The 20,441-nt window shown below is 59.7% G+C and overlaps 6 protein-coding genes across 6 annotated transcripts; 4 read left to right on the top strand and 2 right to left on the bottom strand.

Annotated features, from left to right (window-relative positions):
* Positions 1-101: 101 nt before the first annotated feature.
* Positions 102-730, top strand: DCS_08062 (uncharacterized protein; the record flags this gene model as incomplete). Its single annotated transcript, XM_040805344.1, has 3 exons — positions 102-275; positions 331-642; positions 701-730. 3 exons carry the CDS (start codon positions 102-104, stop codon positions 728-730), a joined length of 516 nt encoding a protein of 171 aa, XP_040655448.1.
* An 897-nt stretch (positions 731-1,627) lies between these two features.
* Positions 1,628-3,542, top strand: DCS_08061 (NADH dehydrogenase -like protein; the record flags this gene model as incomplete). Its single annotated transcript, XM_040805343.1, has 6 exons — positions 1,628-1,724; positions 1,779-1,980; positions 2,034-2,089; positions 2,152-2,355; positions 2,409-2,942; positions 2,995-3,542. The coding sequence occupies 6 exons, from the start codon at positions 1,628-1,630 to the stop codon at positions 3,540-3,542; spliced, it is 1,641 nt and encodes a 546-aa protein (XP_040655447.1).
* A 1,720-nt stretch (positions 3,543-5,262) lies between these two features.
* On the top strand, positions 5,263-6,579 carry DCS_08060 (acetylornithine deacetylase; the record flags this gene model as incomplete). The annotated part of the gene is made up of 1 exon (XM_040805342.1): positions 5,263-6,579. One exon carries the CDS (start codon positions 5,263-5,265, stop codon positions 6,577-6,579), a length of 1,317 nt encoding a protein of 438 aa, XP_040655446.1.
* A 131-nt stretch (positions 6,580-6,710) lies between these two features.
* DCS_08059 (uncharacterized protein) lies at positions 6,711-7,874 on the bottom strand (the record flags this gene model as incomplete). Its single annotated transcript, XM_040805341.1, has 1 exon — positions 6,711-7,874. One exon carries the CDS (start codon positions 7,872-7,874, stop codon positions 6,711-6,713), a length of 1,164 nt encoding a protein of 387 aa, XP_040655445.1.
* A 688-nt stretch (positions 7,875-8,562) lies between these two features.
* DCS_08058 (uncharacterized protein) lies at positions 8,563-13,601 on the top strand (the record flags this gene model as incomplete). Its single annotated transcript, XM_040805340.1, has 3 exons — positions 8,563-8,596; positions 8,667-11,443; positions 11,493-13,601. 3 exons carry the CDS (start codon positions 8,563-8,565, stop codon positions 13,599-13,601), a joined length of 4,920 nt encoding a protein of 1,639 aa, XP_040655444.1.
* Positions 13,602-18,652: 5,051 nt separating this feature from the next.
* On the bottom strand, positions 18,653-19,192 carry DCS_08057 (bZIP transcription factor; the record flags this gene model as incomplete). Its single annotated transcript, XM_040805339.1, has 2 exons — positions 18,653-18,821; positions 18,882-19,192. The coding sequence occupies 2 exons, from the start codon at positions 19,190-19,192 to the stop codon at positions 18,653-18,655; spliced, it is 480 nt and encodes a 159-aa protein (XP_040655443.1).
* Positions 19,193-20,441: the final 1,249 nt, after the last annotated feature.

The following is a 20,441-nucleotide window of genomic DNA, read 5'->3' as shown; positions in this document are numbered from 1 at the left end:
TTCAGCAATCGGGCGCCACGACACCGCAACCCGCTCAGGTGAGCCTCAATACCAAGCTGCGGTAGTGTTCAGATGCGGATCACTCACGTTGACGCACGCAGATGCTTCCTGTACGATTCGCGCGGGCGTCGGCCCTGCGCAACGGCATCGCGACGACTCGGTTGCCGATGGTGCAGCGACGAACCTTCCTCCCGTCGTCATACAGCGACAAGAGAGTCCTTGACGGAAAATACCCCGATCGGCAGGTTCTCAGCGAGGCCGAAGACCCAGAAATGGTTGGTGCTGGTGGTTGACGGTGAAGGGGTCAGACAAAGATTGACGGGAAGGCAGAACGGTGGCTACATCAACCCTCCGCGCATCAAGCGCCAGTTCCGCGACCCGTACGGCAACTGGTGGGACCCGCAAGAGCGACGAAACTTTGGCGAGCCCGTGCATGAAGACAACGACGTTCTCGGCATGTTCTCCCCGTGGGAGTACACCTGGACGACAACCGGCCCCGGCTTGGTCATGATCGGCACATTCATTGCCGTCTTCCTCGGCGTATCCGGCGTTGTATACATGAAGTACCCTGACAAGCCCTCGTTCCCGAGAGAATTCGAGGGCGGGCTAGAACGGGAGCTGGGAGGCCCGGGGGCAGTGAGGGTAGGTATCCTCGCGCAGCAATGACATGATGGCATGTGCCGTGACTGACGCTCAATAGGCACGGATGGAAGGAGATGAGGAGCCATGAAGGGGTCAGAATGCAAGCGTACATGTACAAACTTGGCGTGGCATGTAAGAATGGAAGAATGGCGAATGGCTCGACGGTCGTCGAACACGACAGATCGAGTCATGGATGGGATGGAAGGCGAGAAGGCGACAAGGCGACCAGGCCTAGTAGAGAAGGGGAGGCTAGTGGACACCCACCCTCCGTAACGCAGAATCGAGTCTCCTATGTTCATTAGCGGCATTCATGCCTCTTGCTTGGCCGACGTGTGTGATGAAGTCGGCTGCGGACACGAACGAAGGTATGCACAACTTGCCTTGCCCGTCGGCAGCGGCAACCCTGGGTGCCTACGGAAACCATTCAGTGACCGGTGGAGGGGATAAACCGCTGCGAGAGTCCTTTCTGGCTAGCTCGTTTCGCTTACGTCCTGGCTGCTGGCAGCTTGTGCAATGAGCAGTTTCCGATGGAAAGAACCGATGCCAACCAGAGCTCCACCATCGAAGTGGCCAACGAAGCAACTGTCGGGATCAGCGGTCGGCTGTTGACTGTTTCCTGCCGCCGAATCATCATCCAATCTCGTTCTGGCTTCAAGAATATTGCCGTGAATCACGCTCGACAGGCGCCTGCCGGTCCACCCCTGTTTGCTGAGAGTCAAGCATATGCGGTTGCCGCGGCATCTTTCGCAGCTCTCTCCAACGCCGGCATCGCCTATATTCATTACCGCCTTCGCACTCTGCACCTTTCATGTTTTTCGGTGCCGGCAGATTCACGAGAGACATCTTCGGCGAGCCTGGCTTTGATCGGGTGCCTACCTCACCACGACGCTCCGCCGCCTCGAACCACAGAGCTCTTGCTTCGACGAAACGGATCATCTCCAAACAGGCTCTGCTCTACGACTCGAATTAGACGTCAGCCGCTACGATGCGCTACGATGACTGGGACATTCTCCTTTTTCCCAGAGATTGCAAGGTGCCGGTAAAGGAATTCAAAGTGGCCTGCCACGCCGTCCACGATGCCGGTATGCAAAAAAAAAAAGGACGTCTCCGTCATCTGCCGTTAATGACGAGGATAGAATTTTCTCACACCAACGGCTTGCTTGGCGTCCCGACCGTCTCCTGCTTTGTGCCCAGCCTGCCCTCGGGAACACCTTTCCAGGTCTCGGTTCACTCGTGGTCGGTTGATCCAGTCGTGAGTCAATTCACGAGGACGTACAGCCAGTTTGCCGAAACGGCCAAATACGAGACGAGGGTGTTCATCGACGGTAGGCTGGTGGCGTGCGTGTTTTTTCCAAGAAATTTCTCTCGGCCGTCGAAGCTGACGCGAGCAGATCGATCATTCTTGACCAAAAGACGGAATGGCCTCATGTGATTGCACATGGCTTCGGTCGGTGGTTGCTCCGTCGCACGCGTCAGCATGCCCCAATGGCGAGTGCTCACTGGGAGTAGAATTTCTCAAGAACGGCGATCTCGGCTTCCTCAGATTTCCCACGTTTCGACATGAGCTACTCCAGCAAAGGAAATGGAACGCCGGCGATGACCTTGGCCGCATCAAGGTTGTGCTCAGCGAAGGCTTTCCCCGAGACTCACTCTCGATGCCGTTTGAGCGGGTCAAGAACATTGTCGCCTTTTCTTTCCAGCACGCGCCGCTAGGTATGCCAGGGTGCCGTTGATGGAGAAGGCGCTGACGTGTGTAGAAATTCTAGAAACCTCATCGATCGCATGGCCGAATCCTTCTCTGTGGCGACGACCCCCGATCGCCTCCTCGATGCCGGTTTCGTCGTATCCGTCGGTGGACTCGGAGTCGCACGCACACTCTCCAAGTCGACGAAACAGTCTCCTGCATAACCTTGCCGGCTATTCCCTGCCGGCAGCACCGGGAAGCATGAACGCCGCCTCGCTGCTCGGAAGCCGACGATCCGTCACGCAGCCCGCTTTCAGCACGCTGCCGTACGCCGCCAACATGACGGATCCCTTTGGGGAAGCAAATTCCTACCTGTGGATGGCGGGCATGGGCACTGCCAACCTGGGCCGGGACTATCACGTCGTTCAGGGTCGCGGCGCTCGGAAGGCGAGCACGGACATAAGCATGCCAGATTACATGTCGAACGGCTCCGGGGAGCAGCCGGGGACGGACTTGACAATGGGGATGAAGCTGGACGAGGACGCGCAAGCCAACCATCTCAAGGTGCCGACGAACACGCCCACCACGGGTGGCTGCGGCGGCTACGAGCAGGATGGTGCGGACGCCCCGTTCTGGTCATCGGTGCGTGCGGCTGACGGAGAAGCCAGGTCTGCCATTTCCCCTGCTCCTGCATAACTCGGCGATTCCGTCGGACCTGGCCAACACCCTGACCAACTCGCTGCTCAATCAGCCGATGCCGTTGCAGCTGCAGCACGGCTTCCACACGCCGGCGATGGAGGTCAAGTCTCGGAAGGAAACTCGTTTTCAAACTGTCGGCGCGTCACAGGCGGCACTGCCGGGCCAGGATCACGTCGATGTGCGTCGCGTCTCGCAGCAGACGTACATGGCACCGGGCAGCAGCGTCCCCGCGACGACGCTGCCCTCCCGGGCCGGCAGTCCGCAAACCCAAAGCAGCGAGATGGCGGGGCCTTTCAAGTGCGACGACGTCGGCGCCTGCATCAATCTGACGAAAGAAGTCCCACTGAGCGCTTCGTGGGGAAGCTCGGCAGAGGGGAGGAGCTCGGCCGACAAGGGAACGAAACGAGGTCGAAACTTTACTCCGGCATCAGCCCGAGCCATCGACGAGGAGGACGAGCCGCAACGAGCCAGCCCCAGGGTGCGGTTGACGCCGTTTGATGACAAGGTGGCCGAGTGATGGATGGTGTTCCGTCCCGATGGCGCAGTTTTGACGCAACATGGGGTGCATCTCAGAGGTTACTGGCATGGTTAACTACGTTTTTGATGACGGTGATTTGGTTTCGGCTCGATGAATGAAGAAGGGTTGTAGCTTGTGAGCATTATGATTATTTCTCTGGTTAGGCGACGAGGATGAAGAGTTTAATATTTCATAGAGGAGGACAAGTGACAAGCTAATTTACCAGGCGCGGGGGTCCTTTACCAAGTCTTGGATCTCAGCAAGTATTCTGATGCGTCGCGTCAGCCAGCAAAGCTGATTTGCTCATGGAGAGAGAGCGCACCAGGCCAGCAATCGTTCATAAAGCCCTTTGCTGATTCTCGTAGAGCACATTGTCGGGCATCCGAAGCCTTGATTGATAGAAACATGTTGGGCCAACGCTGGCCACAGCGGCAATGCCTGTCGAAATTTGTCATTGGTGTTTTCGTGTTGGTAGTTTGCGGGCTGCGTTACGTCGGAAGCGTTGAAGAAGGCGAGGTGCACAGCATCGAGAGCGTGTAACATCGCTACGATGCGCTGATAAACGAAAGACATATTGATTTGGTCACGCTCCACGAATGCCACATGTGTCCCTTTGGCTTCACTTTCTCGGTACAATATTTATACAGGCATTACAATATTGTGTACGGCCTGCAGTTGATTTGTGGAAGGGGGGAGGGGAGGGGAGGGGGGGGGGGGGACGTGGCACAAAAACGAAGCTATACTACAGTCACCTGACAAAAGTGACGATTCAGTCTTGGTAGCGCTACTCCTACAAGTTGAATGGACATTTTTGCCACCCCACTGTACGCTTGTCTGCAGGGTAGGAGGTATATTTAACAAAACCGGTACGTTTATACTGACGTTACAGCACCCTAGTTAGCACCTTGCGGAGGAACATTATTGATACTACTGTGTACATGTGCTTACTCTGCACTTCGTATGGTATGCATACATTTTGAGAGTACACAGACAATTGTAGAAACCAGTATAATACGGATACAGTATCAATTAATTCGGCGTACAAGCTTACTTGCATGCACGCACAGCTTACTGTACGTGCAGGTGTACATGTAGGAATTGAAGCAAAGTGCTCCAAGCCCATGTAAGTCCTCCGTAAAGTCCTCCGTACAGAGCACTGGACTCCGTATCAATACTTGTACTCGGGGTGTAAGTAAGTACCGGGCAAGTACTTACAAACACTGACCGCCCTGTGTATCTGGGTGATAGTACCAAGGTGTAAGTAGTTGTACTTGGATAATACAAGCACTCAAGTACAAGCACATGACGGCACGGCAGCGACCGGCGCTAAGGAAGTAAAGCTGCCTTTGCAAACTTGCCCTGCACACAAGAATACAACTGTACCTTGGTACAGTTGGGTGGCAAAAATGTCGATTCACTTTGTAGGAGAAGCGCCGCCAAAACTGAACCATCACTTTTGTCAAGTGGTTGTAGTAACACTAACACCCACTGTAAGTACAGTACTTAAATACAAGTACTTAAGTACTACCTAGGTAGTGCTAGGTCGTGCTAGGTAGGTGTTACAGGTGTTGTACCACGTTACGGAGCACGCCGTACGGAGCAAGTATTACTGTACTTACTTACCTACACTTCGTATTAATACCTGCTACCCTCAAGAATGTAGCGTCAACACTTCATCTTCCTCGCCCTCCCCTCCCTCACATAACCTCTTCGTCGAGCCATGCGGACGGCATCCATCGCAGCCGCCATCTCGCTCGTCTCGTGGGCGCTCTGCTCCGAGCAGCGGCTGCTGTCCGATGCCCGCTCCGATTCCAGCGTCCGTTTCGGTGCCAGCATTGGCAGCTCCAAGGGCAACCCGCCCGCGTATCGGGATGCCCTGCTCGAGCTGCACAAGGCACTTATCGACATCGAGTCAATCTCGGGCAACGAGAATGCAGTGGGGGACTTCCTCGCAGGCTACCTGTCCGACCGCGGATACACGGTCGACCTGCAGGCCGTCGCATCCTCCAAAGGCAGACCGGACAGGCCCGAGCGCTTCAACATTCTTGCCTGGCATGGCCGCGGTCGGCACAGCCCTCGGGTCGTCGTCTCGAGCCACATAGACGTCGTCCCCCCCCACATCCCTTACGGCATCGAGGACGGCCCCGTCGACGAGAGCACGATGATCCGAGGCCGCGGCAGCGTCGACGCCAAAGGCTCCGTCGCCGCCATGGTCCTGGCGCTCGACGAGCTCCTGCACAGGGACAAGGCGATCCGCGACGAGGACGTCATGCTCCTCTTCGTTGTCGGCGAGGAGGTGGGCGGCGAGGGCATGAGGACCTTTTCCGATTCCCTCGCTCGCATGGACCAGCCGCCGAGCTTCGGCGCCGTCATCTTCGGCGAGCCGACGGAGAACAAGCTCGCGTGCGGCCACAAGGGCGGCCTGTTCTGCGAGATGACGGCCAAGGGCGTCCCGGGCCACAGCGGATACCCTTGGCTGGGCAAGTCGGCCAACGAGCTCATGGTGCGCGCCCTGGCCAAGATCCTCGACGCCGACCTCGGCAGCTCCGAGCTCTTCGGCAACACCACCTTCAACATCGGTCGCTTCGACGGCGGCGTGGCCGGCAACGTCATTCCCGAGCACGCCCTCGTCAAGATGGCGGCGCGCGTCGCCGTCGGACCCGAGAAGACGGGGTCGAATCTCGTGCGGAGCAAGATCGAGGCCATCCTGAACGACGTCGACCCCGACGCCTTTCACCTCGACTGCACGCACGGCTACGGTTCCGTCGAGTGCAGCTGCGACGTTGCCGGTATTCCGACCCCCCCTTGCCCGCGTGGTGGAGGGGAAAATGTGCTGACTGTGCTCTCAGGATTCGACACCATCGTCGTCAATTACGGCACGGACATCCCCAACCTCGCCGGAGACCACAGGCGATACCTGTACGGTCCGGGAAACATCCTCGTCGCCCACGGCGCGCGGGAGAACCTGACGGTGGGCGATCTCGAGACGGCCGTCGAGGGCTACAAGAAGCTCATCCTGCATGCCCTGAAGGAATAGGGGCGAGGTGGTTGGCGTGCTTATATAAAAAAGGGTCGACGAGTAGTTGCGTGCTGCCATCCCGCCGGACCGCCACGCGTCCGCTCGAGTGGCGTGCCAAAAAATGCCTTGCAGCTCGCCCGGCCTCGTTGTCATTGTCCCGCGACGGCCGCCCACCTCTCGGCCATGATGGGGCGAAAGTCAAAGCTGCCGTCCGGCCCCCGTTCCACCACGCCCTTTTCCGTGACGATGGCGTCGATGAGCTCGGCCGGCGTAACGTCAAAGGCCGGGTTCCAGACGCCAATCCGCCGGTCCGCCGTGGCGACCGTCACCTTGGTGCCCTCGTCGACGCTGCCGTCGGGTCGGACGACGGCGCCCGTCACCTGCGTCAACTCTTCGGCCCGGCGCTCCTCGATCTTGATGCCGGCACCCGTCGGCGTCTCGAGGTCGATGCTCGTCGTCGGGGCGGCGACGATGAACTTGACGCCGTGGTGCTTGGCAACGACGGCGAGCTGGTAGGTGCCAATCTTGTTGGCCGTGTCCCCGTTGCGCACGACGCGGTCGGCGCCAACGATGACGGCGGCCATGTTGACGTCGGACTTTCTGCCGCCGAACAGCGAGGCGGCCATGGAGTCGGTGATGAGGGTGCTCGGGATGCCCTCGTAGACGAGCTCAAAGGCCGTGAGCCGACTGCCTTGGTTGTACGGCCGGGTCTCGGTGCAGAAGACGTGACGGAGAAGCTTGCCGGCCTGCAGGGTGCGGACGATGCCGAGGGCCGTGCCGTGGCCCGAGGTGGCGAGCGAGCCCGTGTTGCAGTGCGTCAGGACCGAGACCGTCGCCTCGGGGGAGGCGCCGGCCTTTGCCCGCAGCCAGGCGGTGCCAAACTCGCCGATGGCAAGGTTCGTCCGGAGGTCCCTTTCGAGAATGGCCTCGGCCTCGTCGATGAAGGCGTCGACGACGTCCTGCTTGGAGCCGCCGGCGCCGCAGAGGCGGACACGGGCCTTGAGCTGTTCGACGGCGTTGCCGAGGTCGACGGCCGTCGGTCGGCTCGTCTTGAGGTAGTCGAGGGCTTCGTCGATGTGAGAGACGGCCTCCTCTGCCGTCGTTCCCGGGACGGGTCCGTGGTGAAGCTCGACGGCGAGGCCTAGGCTGGCGACGATGGCGATGGCCGGCGCACCTCGAACGCGCATGCTCGCGATGCTGTCGAAGGCTTCGGCCCGCGTCGCCACGCTGTCATAGTGAAACTCGTGCGGCAGCCGGAGCTGGTCGAGAACCTCGAGGCGGCCTCGCGAATACTTGACGGCCTGAAGAGACATGGCGACTCCAGCCCTTGCTGCCACGTCTATCTGTTTGGAGGATGCGGTGGAGGAAAAGAAACGGGCTTGTCGACGAGGTTTGGGGCCACAGTGAGCGGACGTGCCCCTCCAAGAAATTATTACAGGGGATATTATGATATGCTGATGGTGTGGCACCCCCGCCAACCGCGCACCAGGCACTGACGTGGGGGATTTTTACAAGCCAAACACACCATGTACGGAGTGCTCGGTACGGTCCAGCAGTGGACTCCAGTGGTCCTCATTCTGTGGCGGCACCACTAACCTTGCACCGGTTTAGCACCGAGCCCACTGAAGGAGCCTGTATTCCAAGTTCCAACACCCTCCTTCCACCCATCAGGTGCACCAATGTAAGTACTAGGTTCAATGCGGAGCACCTACTTACTTACAGTACATGCATTACTGAGTACTGTACAGAGTACTCCTGAGCAATACTGTACATGTACTAATACATGCACCACCTCTACGGAGCAAGTACAGCTACAAGTACAGTATCCAGGACGTCTACCACAACTACGTACCTCGTTCACAGGAGCTAGGGGAGCTGCCAACAACACCATACCCGAGTTCCTCCCGAGCCATCACCTTCCAACAACATCCGTCATTCCCATCTCCCACATCCCCATCGTCGTCCTGCCGCCACAGATGCCCATGGCCTGGCACCTTTGCCATGGAACAGCAGTATTCGACGTCCAAAGTGACTGGTGCGTAAGCGCGGCTTGCTCGGTGACCCTCGAACGGTCTCGCTGACACGGTGACACGCACGACACGCAGTCGAGTACTTTGACCCCCACGACGTCTTCAAGCTCCTCGCCTCGGGCCTCAATCCTCGTCTGCCTCTTCGAAACCTGCACTGGCAATCTCATGCCGGACCGCTGCGCTCCATTGACACCCTCCACGTCGAGCTCGTCCCCAGCGGAACGGCGACGCACGCGGCTGCCATCTCGACCCATCGCGAATCGGATGCTTCTCGTGATGACGGCTTTCAGACGCAGAATGTCGGCGGCCCGTCATCCGGTGCCGCCGAAGCCGTGGAGAGCACCCAGTCTGCCCCGGCTGGCCCCGGCGGAAGCCAGCGTCGGCACCAGATACCCGGCCTGCGTCGCACCTCCTACCTCAAGATCCTCTTCGTCCGCTGCGACGACTCCGAGTCGTACAAGACGGCCGTTCGCTCCGAGGTGCGCGAATGGATCAAGACCAACACGCCCAAGAAGGTGAGCAACCAGGAAATGCACGACGCCTTCGAGTGGCTCATCGTCCACGTCATCCTCCCCAACACGGCCGCCGCCACCCAGCCTCGCACGGGCGGCAAGTCGGACGGCGGCGCTCCCGAAAAGGGCACCGCCTCGTCGCGGTGGCGAACCGGCTCGACGCCCTTGATGGAAAAGTTCCGCTCCGACTTCAACTCGTCCGCCAAGGGCACCCCCGACCGCATCGCCCAGGTCAGGATCGGCATCAACGACGTCCCCTACGACCTCCTCCCCCGCGTCGTCCCCGCCGTCCCGCCGTCGGGCTATTCCGAGACGGAGCAGGATACGGAGAGCGCGTGGGGCGATTTCATGGGCAAGATCAAGAGCCTCATCCTCACCTCGTTTGACCAGAGGGTGAGCCAGTACGAGGACGACATCAAGGAAAAGGATGCCCAGCGCAGCCTGCCCGGCTGGAACTTTTGCACCTTCTTCATCCTCAAAGAGGGCCTCGCGAGGGGATTCGAAAGCGTTGGCCTCGTCGAAGATGCACTCGTCGGCTACGACGAGCTCAGCATCGGCCTCGACTCGGTGCTCCGCGAGCAGGCGGCCACCGGCGAACCCGAGAGCCACGGAGGCGCGCTGCTGGCGTACACGGACGATCTGGAGGCCGTCGTGAAGCGGGCGCTGACGCAAGTCTCCGGCGACGACGGAGACGCCGAGGCGGAAGATCTTCAGTCGAAGCCGACGGCGAGGGATCCGTCGCACGAAATCGTCATCAGTTCCACGTCGAAGCCGTACCGAGACTTGATCCTCGCCAACAAGGTGTCGGCCTTTGACTTTCGCTGCTACCTCTTCGCCCGCCAAGTCTCGCTGCTGCTGCGTCTCGGCAACGCGTGGGTGACCAAGGAAGAGCTGATCGTGAAGCTCAAGGACCAGCAGGATTCCGTACTGCATGGCGTCGCCCCCCCCGTGGCCCCCCAACCGCGACGCGAGGAGCCCGAGAATTTGGCCATGCTCGCCGAGATATGCCAGAGGACGCTGGAGTTTATTCCTTCCATCTCGCAGGTCATGCGCCAGGACATCATGGCCGCTCTCGCCGTCGCCCAGACGGAGGGGCAAACGGCGGAGGCGAGTCCCTTGCTGGCGGAGATGGTGGACAACATCGTCTCCTCCTTTGCCTTCTCCGTCGCCCAGCAGATTCTGGCCCAGACCTCGAGCAGCGCGCTTCCCATCCCGCCGACGACATTGACGACCGTCGACGGCCACGAGCCCAAGTCGTCGATTCCGGAACCGAAGACGATGATGCACCCGGCACGCAGCTCGTCCCTGCATTCCGCATCTTCGCGCCACCCTCCCGGCACCGAAGCGTCCCCCGGTTCGGGCCGGCGGCTCAGCGCCTCCGATGCCGATTCGCGATCAAAATTCCTCAAGATCGGCCTGGAAGAGCTCGCGGCGCGGCGGGCGGAGCTTCATCTGCTGTCGAGAAGCATCCTCAGCGGCTTGGGGAAGAAGCGCGGCTGGTCCAACGGCTGGGACGAGGCTCCCAGAGTAAGCGCCGACCAGCTCGACGGGATGGAAGACGTCAGCCTCGACGATGGGCCGGAGCAGGGGAGTCCCCAGGAGGGACCTCCTATCATGGCGGGAATCAGTGAAGTTTTACGCACCGCCGCCGACAACTCCGAGGACTTTCACCGATTATACGAGATCTTGACGGACAAGTCGCTGCGCCATTTCACCGTCGCCAACTACGAGCACGCCATCAAATCTTGCCTCGCCGACTTGGCCGTTCTCAAAGTTCACATGGGCGAGCACCGCGTGGCGGCCAACTACTTTTCGCAGATCCAGCCCTTCTATGGAAGCAGCGGCTGGACGGAGCTGGAGCTGTCGATCCTCGTCATGTACTCGCAGTGCCTGGACAGGCTGGAATCCCACAACGACTACGTCCGGGTCGCCCTCGACCTGCTGACGAAGGCCTGCGCGGCCGAGAAGGAGCGACTTCAACAGAACTCGGCGCTGCCCATGCGAGCCGGCATCGCGGGAGCCACGGGCGCAGCACCGCTGCACGGCGTTGCCGAGAAGCTGTTTCGACTCTCGAAGAGCCTCTCGTGGGAGGCCAAGGCACCCCTGAGCAGCCTCTTCACCGGCATCCGTCTCAACGGCGCTCCGGAATACCACGATGGTCGCGACTCCTGCTCGCTGTCCATTTCCCTGCACGGCTTGCTGCCGGAGACGATTACGTTTGACAGCGCCAAGGTCAAGATCACATGCGTCGACGGAGGGCCCTGTCGCGACCTAGTGTTCGAGACGAACGGGCAAGTCATTCTCTCGCCTGGAAGAAACAGCCTGACGGTGGATTGCAACGTAAGCCCACACCGCACCGCTCCGCTCCGCGCGTCACGCCGCTAACCAGTCAGTCTGTCGTGCCCGGCATGTATCGGGTCAGCCACATGAGCCTTTCGGCGAGCAACCTGCTGCTTCATCACGACCAAAGCGTTCAGCAGGCGGCGCCGAAGCCGTCGGACGTTTTCAAGGACGCCGACGTGACCATCTTTCAGCGAGCGGGCGCTCTCGACGTCAAGGTGACGGCGGCGAAGCACATTTGCCTCGACAAGAACAACTCGTTGGATCTCGAGCTGAGCACAGGATGGAACGACGTGAAGAGGTGCGAGATACGGGTTCGGCCCGCGACGGGCGGTCTCCGGCTGCTGACGAACGAGGCAAAGCCGGTGGACTCGGACGTTGCGTTTGCGAAGCCTCCCGAAGCCGGCACGTTCTCCTTCGGTCCCCTCGGGGAAGGGAGGTCGGTGACGGTGCGATTCCCGTACTCTGTCGAGCTCGATCTCGCCGACGTGCTGGCCAAGGTCGAGGTCACGTACGTCACCGACGGCGGCACTTTTTACCTCGCAAAGACGTTGACGATACCGGTGTCGCTCGCGCTCGGCGTCAACGTGCAGGACGTGTTCAAGCAGGAGGCGCTCTTCTCGCGCTTCACCGTCTCGACGGCGACGGCGAGTCCGATGCGGCTGTACGACAGCGAGCTGCTCGAATCGGACCTCTTCGAATCGTCGTTTGGCATGCCGTCGGCGCACGAGATTACCGTCTTCGCCAAGCAGCCGGCGACGTTGCTGTACAAGATACGGAGGAAGGCTGGGTCGAAGCCGGGGAAGCGGTCGAGCAAGACGATGTACCTGAAGCTGCACTATCGCGTGCTGCAGACGGAGGCGGAGGATCTCATCCTGGCGTCGGTGCTGTCGGGGCTGCGCGAGTCGCGGCTGGCGCAGTACGCGAAGCTCGTGGCGGAGCACGTCCTCCGCGAGGCGAGGAAGGGCGTGCAGGCGCACGACCTCGAGCGGGCAGCGCTGCTGGGCGGCATAAACACCGAGTTCCTGCAACCCGTCGCCTGGGAGGCGTGCTTCCGGGGGCTCGGAACGGACTCGGCATCGGGCACGGACGTCGCGAGCGACCTGGCCGGATTCCTCACGGAGTGGCAGCGGAGCCACGGCTGGCTGTCGATGGAGGCGGCGTGCGCGGATCCGTGGTCGATCTTGATCCCGGTCGAGGTGCCGGCGCTCGCCGTGGTGCACACGGCCGACATGCGCCTCCACGGTCCGATGCCGAGCCCGGTCCGGGAGGTGGACGGCGCGACGCCGACGGTGCGCGTGAACCAGGTGCTCGCGGGCACGCTGCACCTCCGGTGGACGCGGGCGTGGGACACGGACACGACGCAGCGCGAGGACCAAGAGTTCAGCTACGAAGTCAGCGCGGCGGCCGACACGTGGATCCTCGGCGGACGGCGCAAGGGCCACTTTGTCATACCGGCGTCGTCGGAGTCGCTGGCGTCGACGCCGGAGACGGAGGCGGAGATTCCGCTGGTGCTCATCCCGCAGCGCGAGGGCTGGCTCCCGTACCCCTCGGTAGACATCCGGGAGGTGATGGCGGACGGACGGGCGACGCAGGCGTGCGAGGTGGACTGGCGCAACCTCGGCGAGACGGTCCGCGTGGTGGGCGACAGGAAGAGCACGACGGTGAGCCTCGACGCGAGCGGACCCGGCGGGGGGCCGTTGGTGGTGGAGAGCTCGGCCATGGAGCGGGGGAACGCTCGCGTCGTCGGATAGGCACGCAGGCCCGCGTCGGTAGATGCCAGCCAGGATGGATCATGCCGAGTGCAGGTGCACGCGCTGCCGTCGAGCGAGCCACCGTCCTGCGTGCCGCAGCCGCAACCGGGCCAGGGTGTCCGGCGAGTGGACGACGAGGCGATGGCGACATGGATTTGCACGGACGGCTTGCCCGTGAGTTTGCGACGGCGCCCGCACGTTTGGAGTACAGGCGCGAGACAAGCACATCTGGACACGCGCGCCCCCCCGTTCACGCCGAGGGCTTGCCATGGTGGACGCTTCCTCGTTTGGCCCGTTGCGCTCGAGTCCGTGACGAGCGTTTCCGTCATCTCGGCCATCAAAGCAGGCTTAATGAGGCAACAAAGGTCCCCATGCGGCCAACTCTATGCCCGACATGCATCTAATTGCACTAGCGTTGCATCTCCGGAGAGGCGTGCGAGGGTATTGATGGTGTTTCTGCACACTGCTCGGGCCCGGGGCGTCGAGGGCTTTTGTCCCACTGTAGATGTGGAGAGAGATGGGACTCCATTGGGTTGAATGATGCAGTCTTTTGTGCTTCTAGTCGTGGCGCGTACGAGAGCATTCATACAAATAGTTTGTGCATACTGCTCGGGCCCGGGGCGTCGAGGGCTTTTGTCCCCCTGCCAGTACTGTAGATGTGGAGAGAGATGCAAGAGTATTGATGGTGTTTGTGCACACTGCTCGGGCCTGGGGCGTCGAGGACTTTTGTCCCCCTGCCAGTACTGTAGATGTGGAGAGAGATGGGGCTCATATGGGTTGAATGATGCAGAACATCTTTTGTGCCTCTAGTCGTGGCGCGTACGAGGTATTGATGATGATTGTGCACACTGCTCGGGCCTGGGGCGTCGAGGACTTTTGTCCCCCTGCCAGTACTGTAGATGTGGAGAGAGATGGGGCTCATATGGGTTGAATGATGCAGAATATCTTTTGTGCCTCTAGTCGTGGCGCGTACGAGGTATTGATGATGATTGTGCACACTGCTCGGGCCTGGGGCGTCGAGGACTTTTGTCCCCCCCTGCCAGTAGATGTGGAGAGAGATGGGACTCATTTGGGTTCAATGATGCAGAATATCTTTTGTGCTGCTAGTCGTGGGGCGTACGAGAGTATAGATGCTCGGGCCCGGGGCGTCTAGGGCTTTTGTCCCCCCTGCCAGTACTGTAGACGTGGAGAGAGATGGGACTCATATGGGTTGAATGATGCAGAACGTCTTTTGTGCTTCTAGTCGTAGCGCGTACGAGAGTATAGATGGTGTTTGTGCATACGGCTCGGGCCCGGGGCGTCTAGGGCTTTTGTCCCCCCCTGCCAGCAGATGCGGAGAGAGATGGGACTCTTTTGGATCGAATAATAAAAGAACATCTTTTGTGCTTCTGGTCGTGGCGCGTACGAGAGTCTAAGTCGAGATGGTGTTTGTGCACACTGCTCGGGCCCGGGGCGTTGAGGGCTTTTGCCCCCCCTGCCAACACTGTAGATGTGGAGAGAGATGGGAACTATTTGGGTTCAATGATGCAGAACATCTTTTGTGCTTCTAGTCGTGGCGCGTACGAGAGTATTCATCGTGTTCGTGCACACTGCCCGGGCCCGGGGCGTCGAGGACTTTTGTCCCCCCTGCCAGCACTGTAGATGTGGAGAGAGATGGGACTCATGGGTTGAATGATGCAGAACATCTTTTGTGCCTCTAGTCGTGGCGCGTACGAGGTATTGATGATGTTTGTGCACACTGCTCGGGCCCGGGGCGTCGAGGACTTTTGTCCCCCCCCTGCCAGTAGATGCGGAGAAAGATGGGACTGATAAAAGCACATCTTTTGTGCTTCTAGTCGTGGCGCGAGGGCTTTTGTCCCCCCTGCCAACACTGTAGATTTGGAGAGAGATGGGAATTATTTGGGTTCAATGATGCAGAACATCTTTTGTGCTTCTAGTCGTGGCCGTTTCGCATGTGCCGCAAGTATGATGTAGGTGGATTGGACAAGTACGGATAGACGGCAAGTGTAAGTAGGTGCTTGTGCAGCAGTAGATTTGAGAGTGGATGGGCATGCCAATATGAAATACATGCAAGTACGACATGGATGCACGTATGAAATAGATGCAAGTATGAAATAGATGCAGGTATGAAATACTTGCAGGTATGGAATGCATCAAGTATGAAAGTGCAAGCAAGTATGAAGTGCATGCAAGTATGAAGTGCATGCAAGTATGAAGTGCATGCAGGTATGAAGAGCATGCAAGTATGAAGTGCATGCAAGTATGAAGTGCATGCAGGTACGAAATGCATGCAACGGCAAGCATGAGACGCTTTCCGTCGTTGCTTCCGTCCCACCTCACCATCGACAACCTCAGGCACACGTTTTGCTTCGGCGTAGCATGGACGGAGCACCTGTACGGGGCCCGACGACGACGGAGACGGGTGCTTGTTCCTACAGCAATTGCATGCAAACGGCGAGATGGCCGCCGACGAGGTTGGGTTATAGATGCAGCGCACGAGGTTACATTCAGCTACCACTGCTACCAGACCGCCTTCTTTGGCATCGGACGGTGCAGGCATGAGTACGAAGGATGACGACGATGAGGCGACGAGGGAGGTGAGCTGTATAGGTATGGGCCCACACATTGCCCACTGCCAGGCCTACTGCAAGTTTACAGTAGTCGCAAGTACCTTGGGTACCTAGTAAGGCACTAGGTACTAAAGTACAGTATTAGAGTCATTGGATCACTGCACGCACTCGCTGCACTGTAAGTGCCCGTACAGTACATGGACGTGTTGGCGGTTGACTGTGCATGTTGACCTACAACTGCGTGCACATGTACTTGTACTCACTCCATGCCGTTCTTTGAGATAATCGTAGTGCACCTACGGCCTATTAGTACTGTACACTGACTTGGAAGCATGCACAACCACTCCGTACCTAGTATTTACTTGCAGCACTCCGTACAGTATTAGTTGGTGTATTCCTGTACCGTTGCTCGCTGGGAACAGGTGTACTGTACTTGCGGCAGTATTAGTTGCTGTACACCACGTTAAAGGGCTCGCGTACCTAGCAAGTACCTACAGTACAGTACTGTACGCACCTTGGGCTGTTGCAAGTAATTAATACTTGTAATTACTTGCAGTTTCCTACACAGGACTCCATACCTACCTACTAGGTACAGTCGTACTCTGTAATAGTTGTACTTGGTTGTATTTATAAGATACGTCCTCCGTACTTTGCAAGTACTTAAATGTACACGGTACATGTAATTGCTCCTTACTGACCTGCTGATTGTACAAGTACTTACCGTAAGTACTTAAGAAACTCCTACACTTTTGTGTACCGCGCAGCCAGTCCCGTACTCCTGTACTTGGCAGCAGGCCCTTGTACTTGTACTTGCATCCGTATTATTAATTGCATTCGCCGAGTAATGAATACTCCGTAGCACGGCATGTCCGAACCTCGCGATACTTGCGTCACTTGCAGGGGCAGGTAATTACGAGCATTCGAGCACCGCGCACTAGTGCCTAGTAGGCATTTGGACCACTGATGGGGATGCAGATGCGGAAACATACCTAGTACTTAAGTACTGTACTTGCGACTGTGCTGTAGGGACCACTGTGTGCCGCGCACCCACCCAAGACCAGTTACAATGGGCATAGCTGCGCAGCGGCCGCGCTTGAGTCATTCGGTGCCGTCCATGGTCCGCACATCGGGATATCCGCTCGCACTGTGCGGACTAAACAACACATCAATCGTCGCTCGGGACTGCTTCTCCTTCAACAAAGCACCAATGTCTCGATGGCCCAGCCCAGCGCCAGCTGCTGGACGACGGGCCGAACGGTGGCCTGCATCGATGCTAATTACTCCGTACCGTACCGGCCAGTTAGCGGCACGCTACAGCACCAAGCCGCCGCCGCCGGACCACCTAAGTACTCGCCGGCACGGGGCACTACTTTGGCACCTGCGCATGCAATTTCCTACTAGGTCCTAGGCACCGTATTACCTAATACTGGGTACTAGTAGTGACTACGCCGACTTGCAACAATACCGCACTCTGCAGGGCGTTTGCCACATGCTCTGCTGCAAGTGCAAGCAATTATTACTAGGTATGTATCAATACAGCAGACATACGCGTGTTGTACAGGCAAGTGCCTGCACGATAACCTGTAATTCGTTGTACTCTGTACTCCGTACACTATAAGTACTCCGTACACTATTAGTACAGCTCAGCACAAGTACAAGGGGCCCAATTGTCTGGGCAGCTGGGCGGCGCGGTGCTGATAGGCTCAATCCTTCCGCTGACACACCCCTCGCAGGGTCCACGTGCCACCCCTTCTCTCACCGCATCGTCGTCAAAATCACGCACTTCCCAACCCTCATTCATCCCTCGGGCGTCCAGTGTAAGTACTCCGTACTGTAGCTACCATCCATCCATCCATCCATCCCATCCATCCATCCACCCATCCATCCACCCATCCATCCATCCATCCATCCATCCATCCATCCATTCGCCCAGCCAGCCATCCACGCATCCACCCATATCGTGGTAGTGTACGGACCACTCCGTGCTCTGTACTTACTTCGTCTGCTGTGCGCGCACATGCACCAGCCTGTGCAAGGCCATCCGGTTGTGCGTACGAGTCGAGTAGTATGGCGCCTACCTACCAAGTACGTCTTGGCTCCTCGACATGCCGCACCGTCTAGCCTACTCTCCAGAACCGGCGACGTCGAGCCTTATTCCGACGACTCACCACGGCCGTGCCGTGGGCCCGTGATGCGGCATGAAGGCTGGGCATTGTCACCGTTCAAGAGACGCGGAGCAGGTGAAATGGGCGGGGAAACGAAGAGGAAAAGCCAACCAGTTCATTGCATTGGTGAATACTTGTAGGGTCGTCCCCGGCACCCGTCGTGCGTGTGCCACGTCAGGCGAGCCCTGGTGCTACCCCCCGGCCTCGTACCCTTGGTCCTCTTGTCTCGTCGTCCACGCCGTCGACGATGCCATGCGGGAAATCAAGTGGGCGGCCCAAGGTCGGTCAGACTCCGAGCGAGGCTGAAAAGCGACGGGTGCTGCCCGAAATGGCTCGACGTGCCGTGACGGACGTGTCGAGTCCATCCGGTGACGGGGTTGGGGCCCTGGGGACAACAAAAAAAACGCATCGCTTCGCATCGAAGCAGAGGGAGGCCCGTCCGTGATGGCTCTCGCGGACGGGCCGAGACGGCGAGTGATGGGTTGGTTGAATGGTAGTGAGCAGGTTGGGTGGTGGTGTACGTACGTTCGAGGAGTCGCCGTTCCGAGGCGATGCGAGGGGCGACGGCGCCCGATGTTTGGGTATCATGCTCCGCTCGGCGGTCCGTCCGTCCGTCCGAGGAGGGACATGTCGAGGCAGGCCCGAGGCATGCCGTGCCGGGACATGCCATGCAAATCCATGGCGAGTGTGTGTGGGTGGTATGTGCCGCCTCGTCGCCCGTCACTTCCTGCCGCGGCTGCTCGACGCCGTGATCTTGCTCGTGCTCATGAGGTCCCCAATGTACTTTTGCAGAAACTTGTTGTTGTTGTCGAGCTTGTCGTGCTCCTCGCGCACCGCCTCGATGCGGTTGAAGATGGCCATGAGCGACTCCTGCAGCGCCTTGGCGTGTCTGGAGCCCGTCAGCAATCGCCTCGTCGCGCGCCGTCGGCCGACGTCGAGGCTCGCTCACCTTTGCAGGCCTTCCCGCGCTTCGCGACCCATCTTGTCGATGTCGTCGCTCGTTCGCCGCGGGCTCATGGCGCCCACGTCATCCGGTCCGCACCCGTCGTCGTCGACGGCGTCGGCGGCCGAGCCGTCGCGGGGAACGGCGAGAGGCCCGCTGCTCTTCCGGCTCGGCAGGCGCGGCCGCGTGGGGATGGGCTGGTGCGTCGCCGGCTCGTTGTTCTCCGACGTCGCGTTGGAGGCCGAGGAATCGGACCGCTCCATGGCCTTGGCCGCCGTGGGACCCGAGCCAACCGACTGGCGGTCCTGGTCCGACATGTCGGCGCGAGAGGGAACCGAAAAAAAAGGGCAAAACGGCCAATGATCGTGCAGGGCAGGGCAGCACCGAGACGAGATGAGGTGTCCTCGGGACGAGTCGTGCCCGGCGGCGGCCACGTGTGCGCAGGCGGCGAGGCGTGCCGGTCGTCTGATGACGGTCGGGCCCGGGGCCTTTGCGGGCAAGCCAGGGACTCGAGCTCAACACTCGAGCTCGCGTCGGACAGACGTGCCGGGGAGCTGACTGTGGGTGAGACGTCGAAAACGGAGCAGGCGTGTCGAGGCTTCGGAAGGGCGTTAAGCCGTGCTTTGGACGGCCGACGGTGCGGTGACGGCGACGGCGATGGTGACGGCGATGGTGACGGCGATGGCGACGGTGATGGAGGGTGTCGTCGTGCAAGGGACAAGTGCCGGGCAGACGACGGTTCGGCGGTGCGAGCACCAGTCGACAAAGTCGTCGTGGCCGACGTCCAGCACCTAGGTATGCTGCAGGGTGCGAGGGTGTGCCGTGGGTGCTCCCGAGTCCTTGGTACCTGCAGCCCAGCCGTCGTGCTCGTACCCTTTCGTGGCGGCGACTGATGACGGAAGCCGGGCGGGAAGGGGCAGCGGATGGTGCGTGCGGAATGCAGTCGGAGAGTCGAATGAGCTTCGGCTCGATTTCTGCAATGGGCAGGTCAGGCCAGGGGGGGGTCGACTCGTCGGATGCCGCTTGTGGAGAGGGAGCCCTGCGGCCGGGAGCGTCGTGAGCTGGGTGTCCTGAGCGAGCCGAGAGACTGTGCCGTATGGTGTGTCTCGTCGGATGGGGACTGGTTCGACGGCGGCTCGCAGCTCGATCTCGATCTCGACGATGGGCCGGCGAGCGAGCAATCAGGCGTTGGGGTGGGAGGAAAGGAGGGCAATGGGGATGGCAGTCGGAGCAGCAAATATAACGTCGCCGAGCTTCGTGGCAGATTCTTTGTCCGTCTCCATTTCGGGTGCAAACAACTCGGGTCGGCCAGAGAGGCCAGCGAACTATGGTTCTCGTCCGAGGCAACGTGGCGGGAGCACTGTACGGGTACATGCAAGCGGTGCGTGCAAGCCAAGGTATCTGCCGTACCGCCACGGCGCCACCAAGTCATTGCCAAGCTGGCGGTGATGGGCGGCGGATGCTCCTCTGCACCTCGCCTGGTACGGAACAAACAGCGCTGTGCAGGTACTGTGCGGTACTCGGAAGCAGCTCGACATGGAGCTACGAGCGGAAGCAGAGGCATGT

This window comes from Drechmeria coniospora, chromosome 03, assembly GCF_001625195.1.
Source record: "Drechmeria coniospora strain ARSEF 6962 chromosome 03, whole genome shotgun sequence".
Classification (NCBI taxonomy): Eukaryota; Fungi; Ascomycota; class Sordariomycetes; order Hypocreales; family Ophiocordycipitaceae; genus Drechmeria; species Drechmeria coniospora.
Note: the sequence above shows the minus strand (reverse complement) of the source record. Positions and strands in the feature narration are given on the sequence as shown.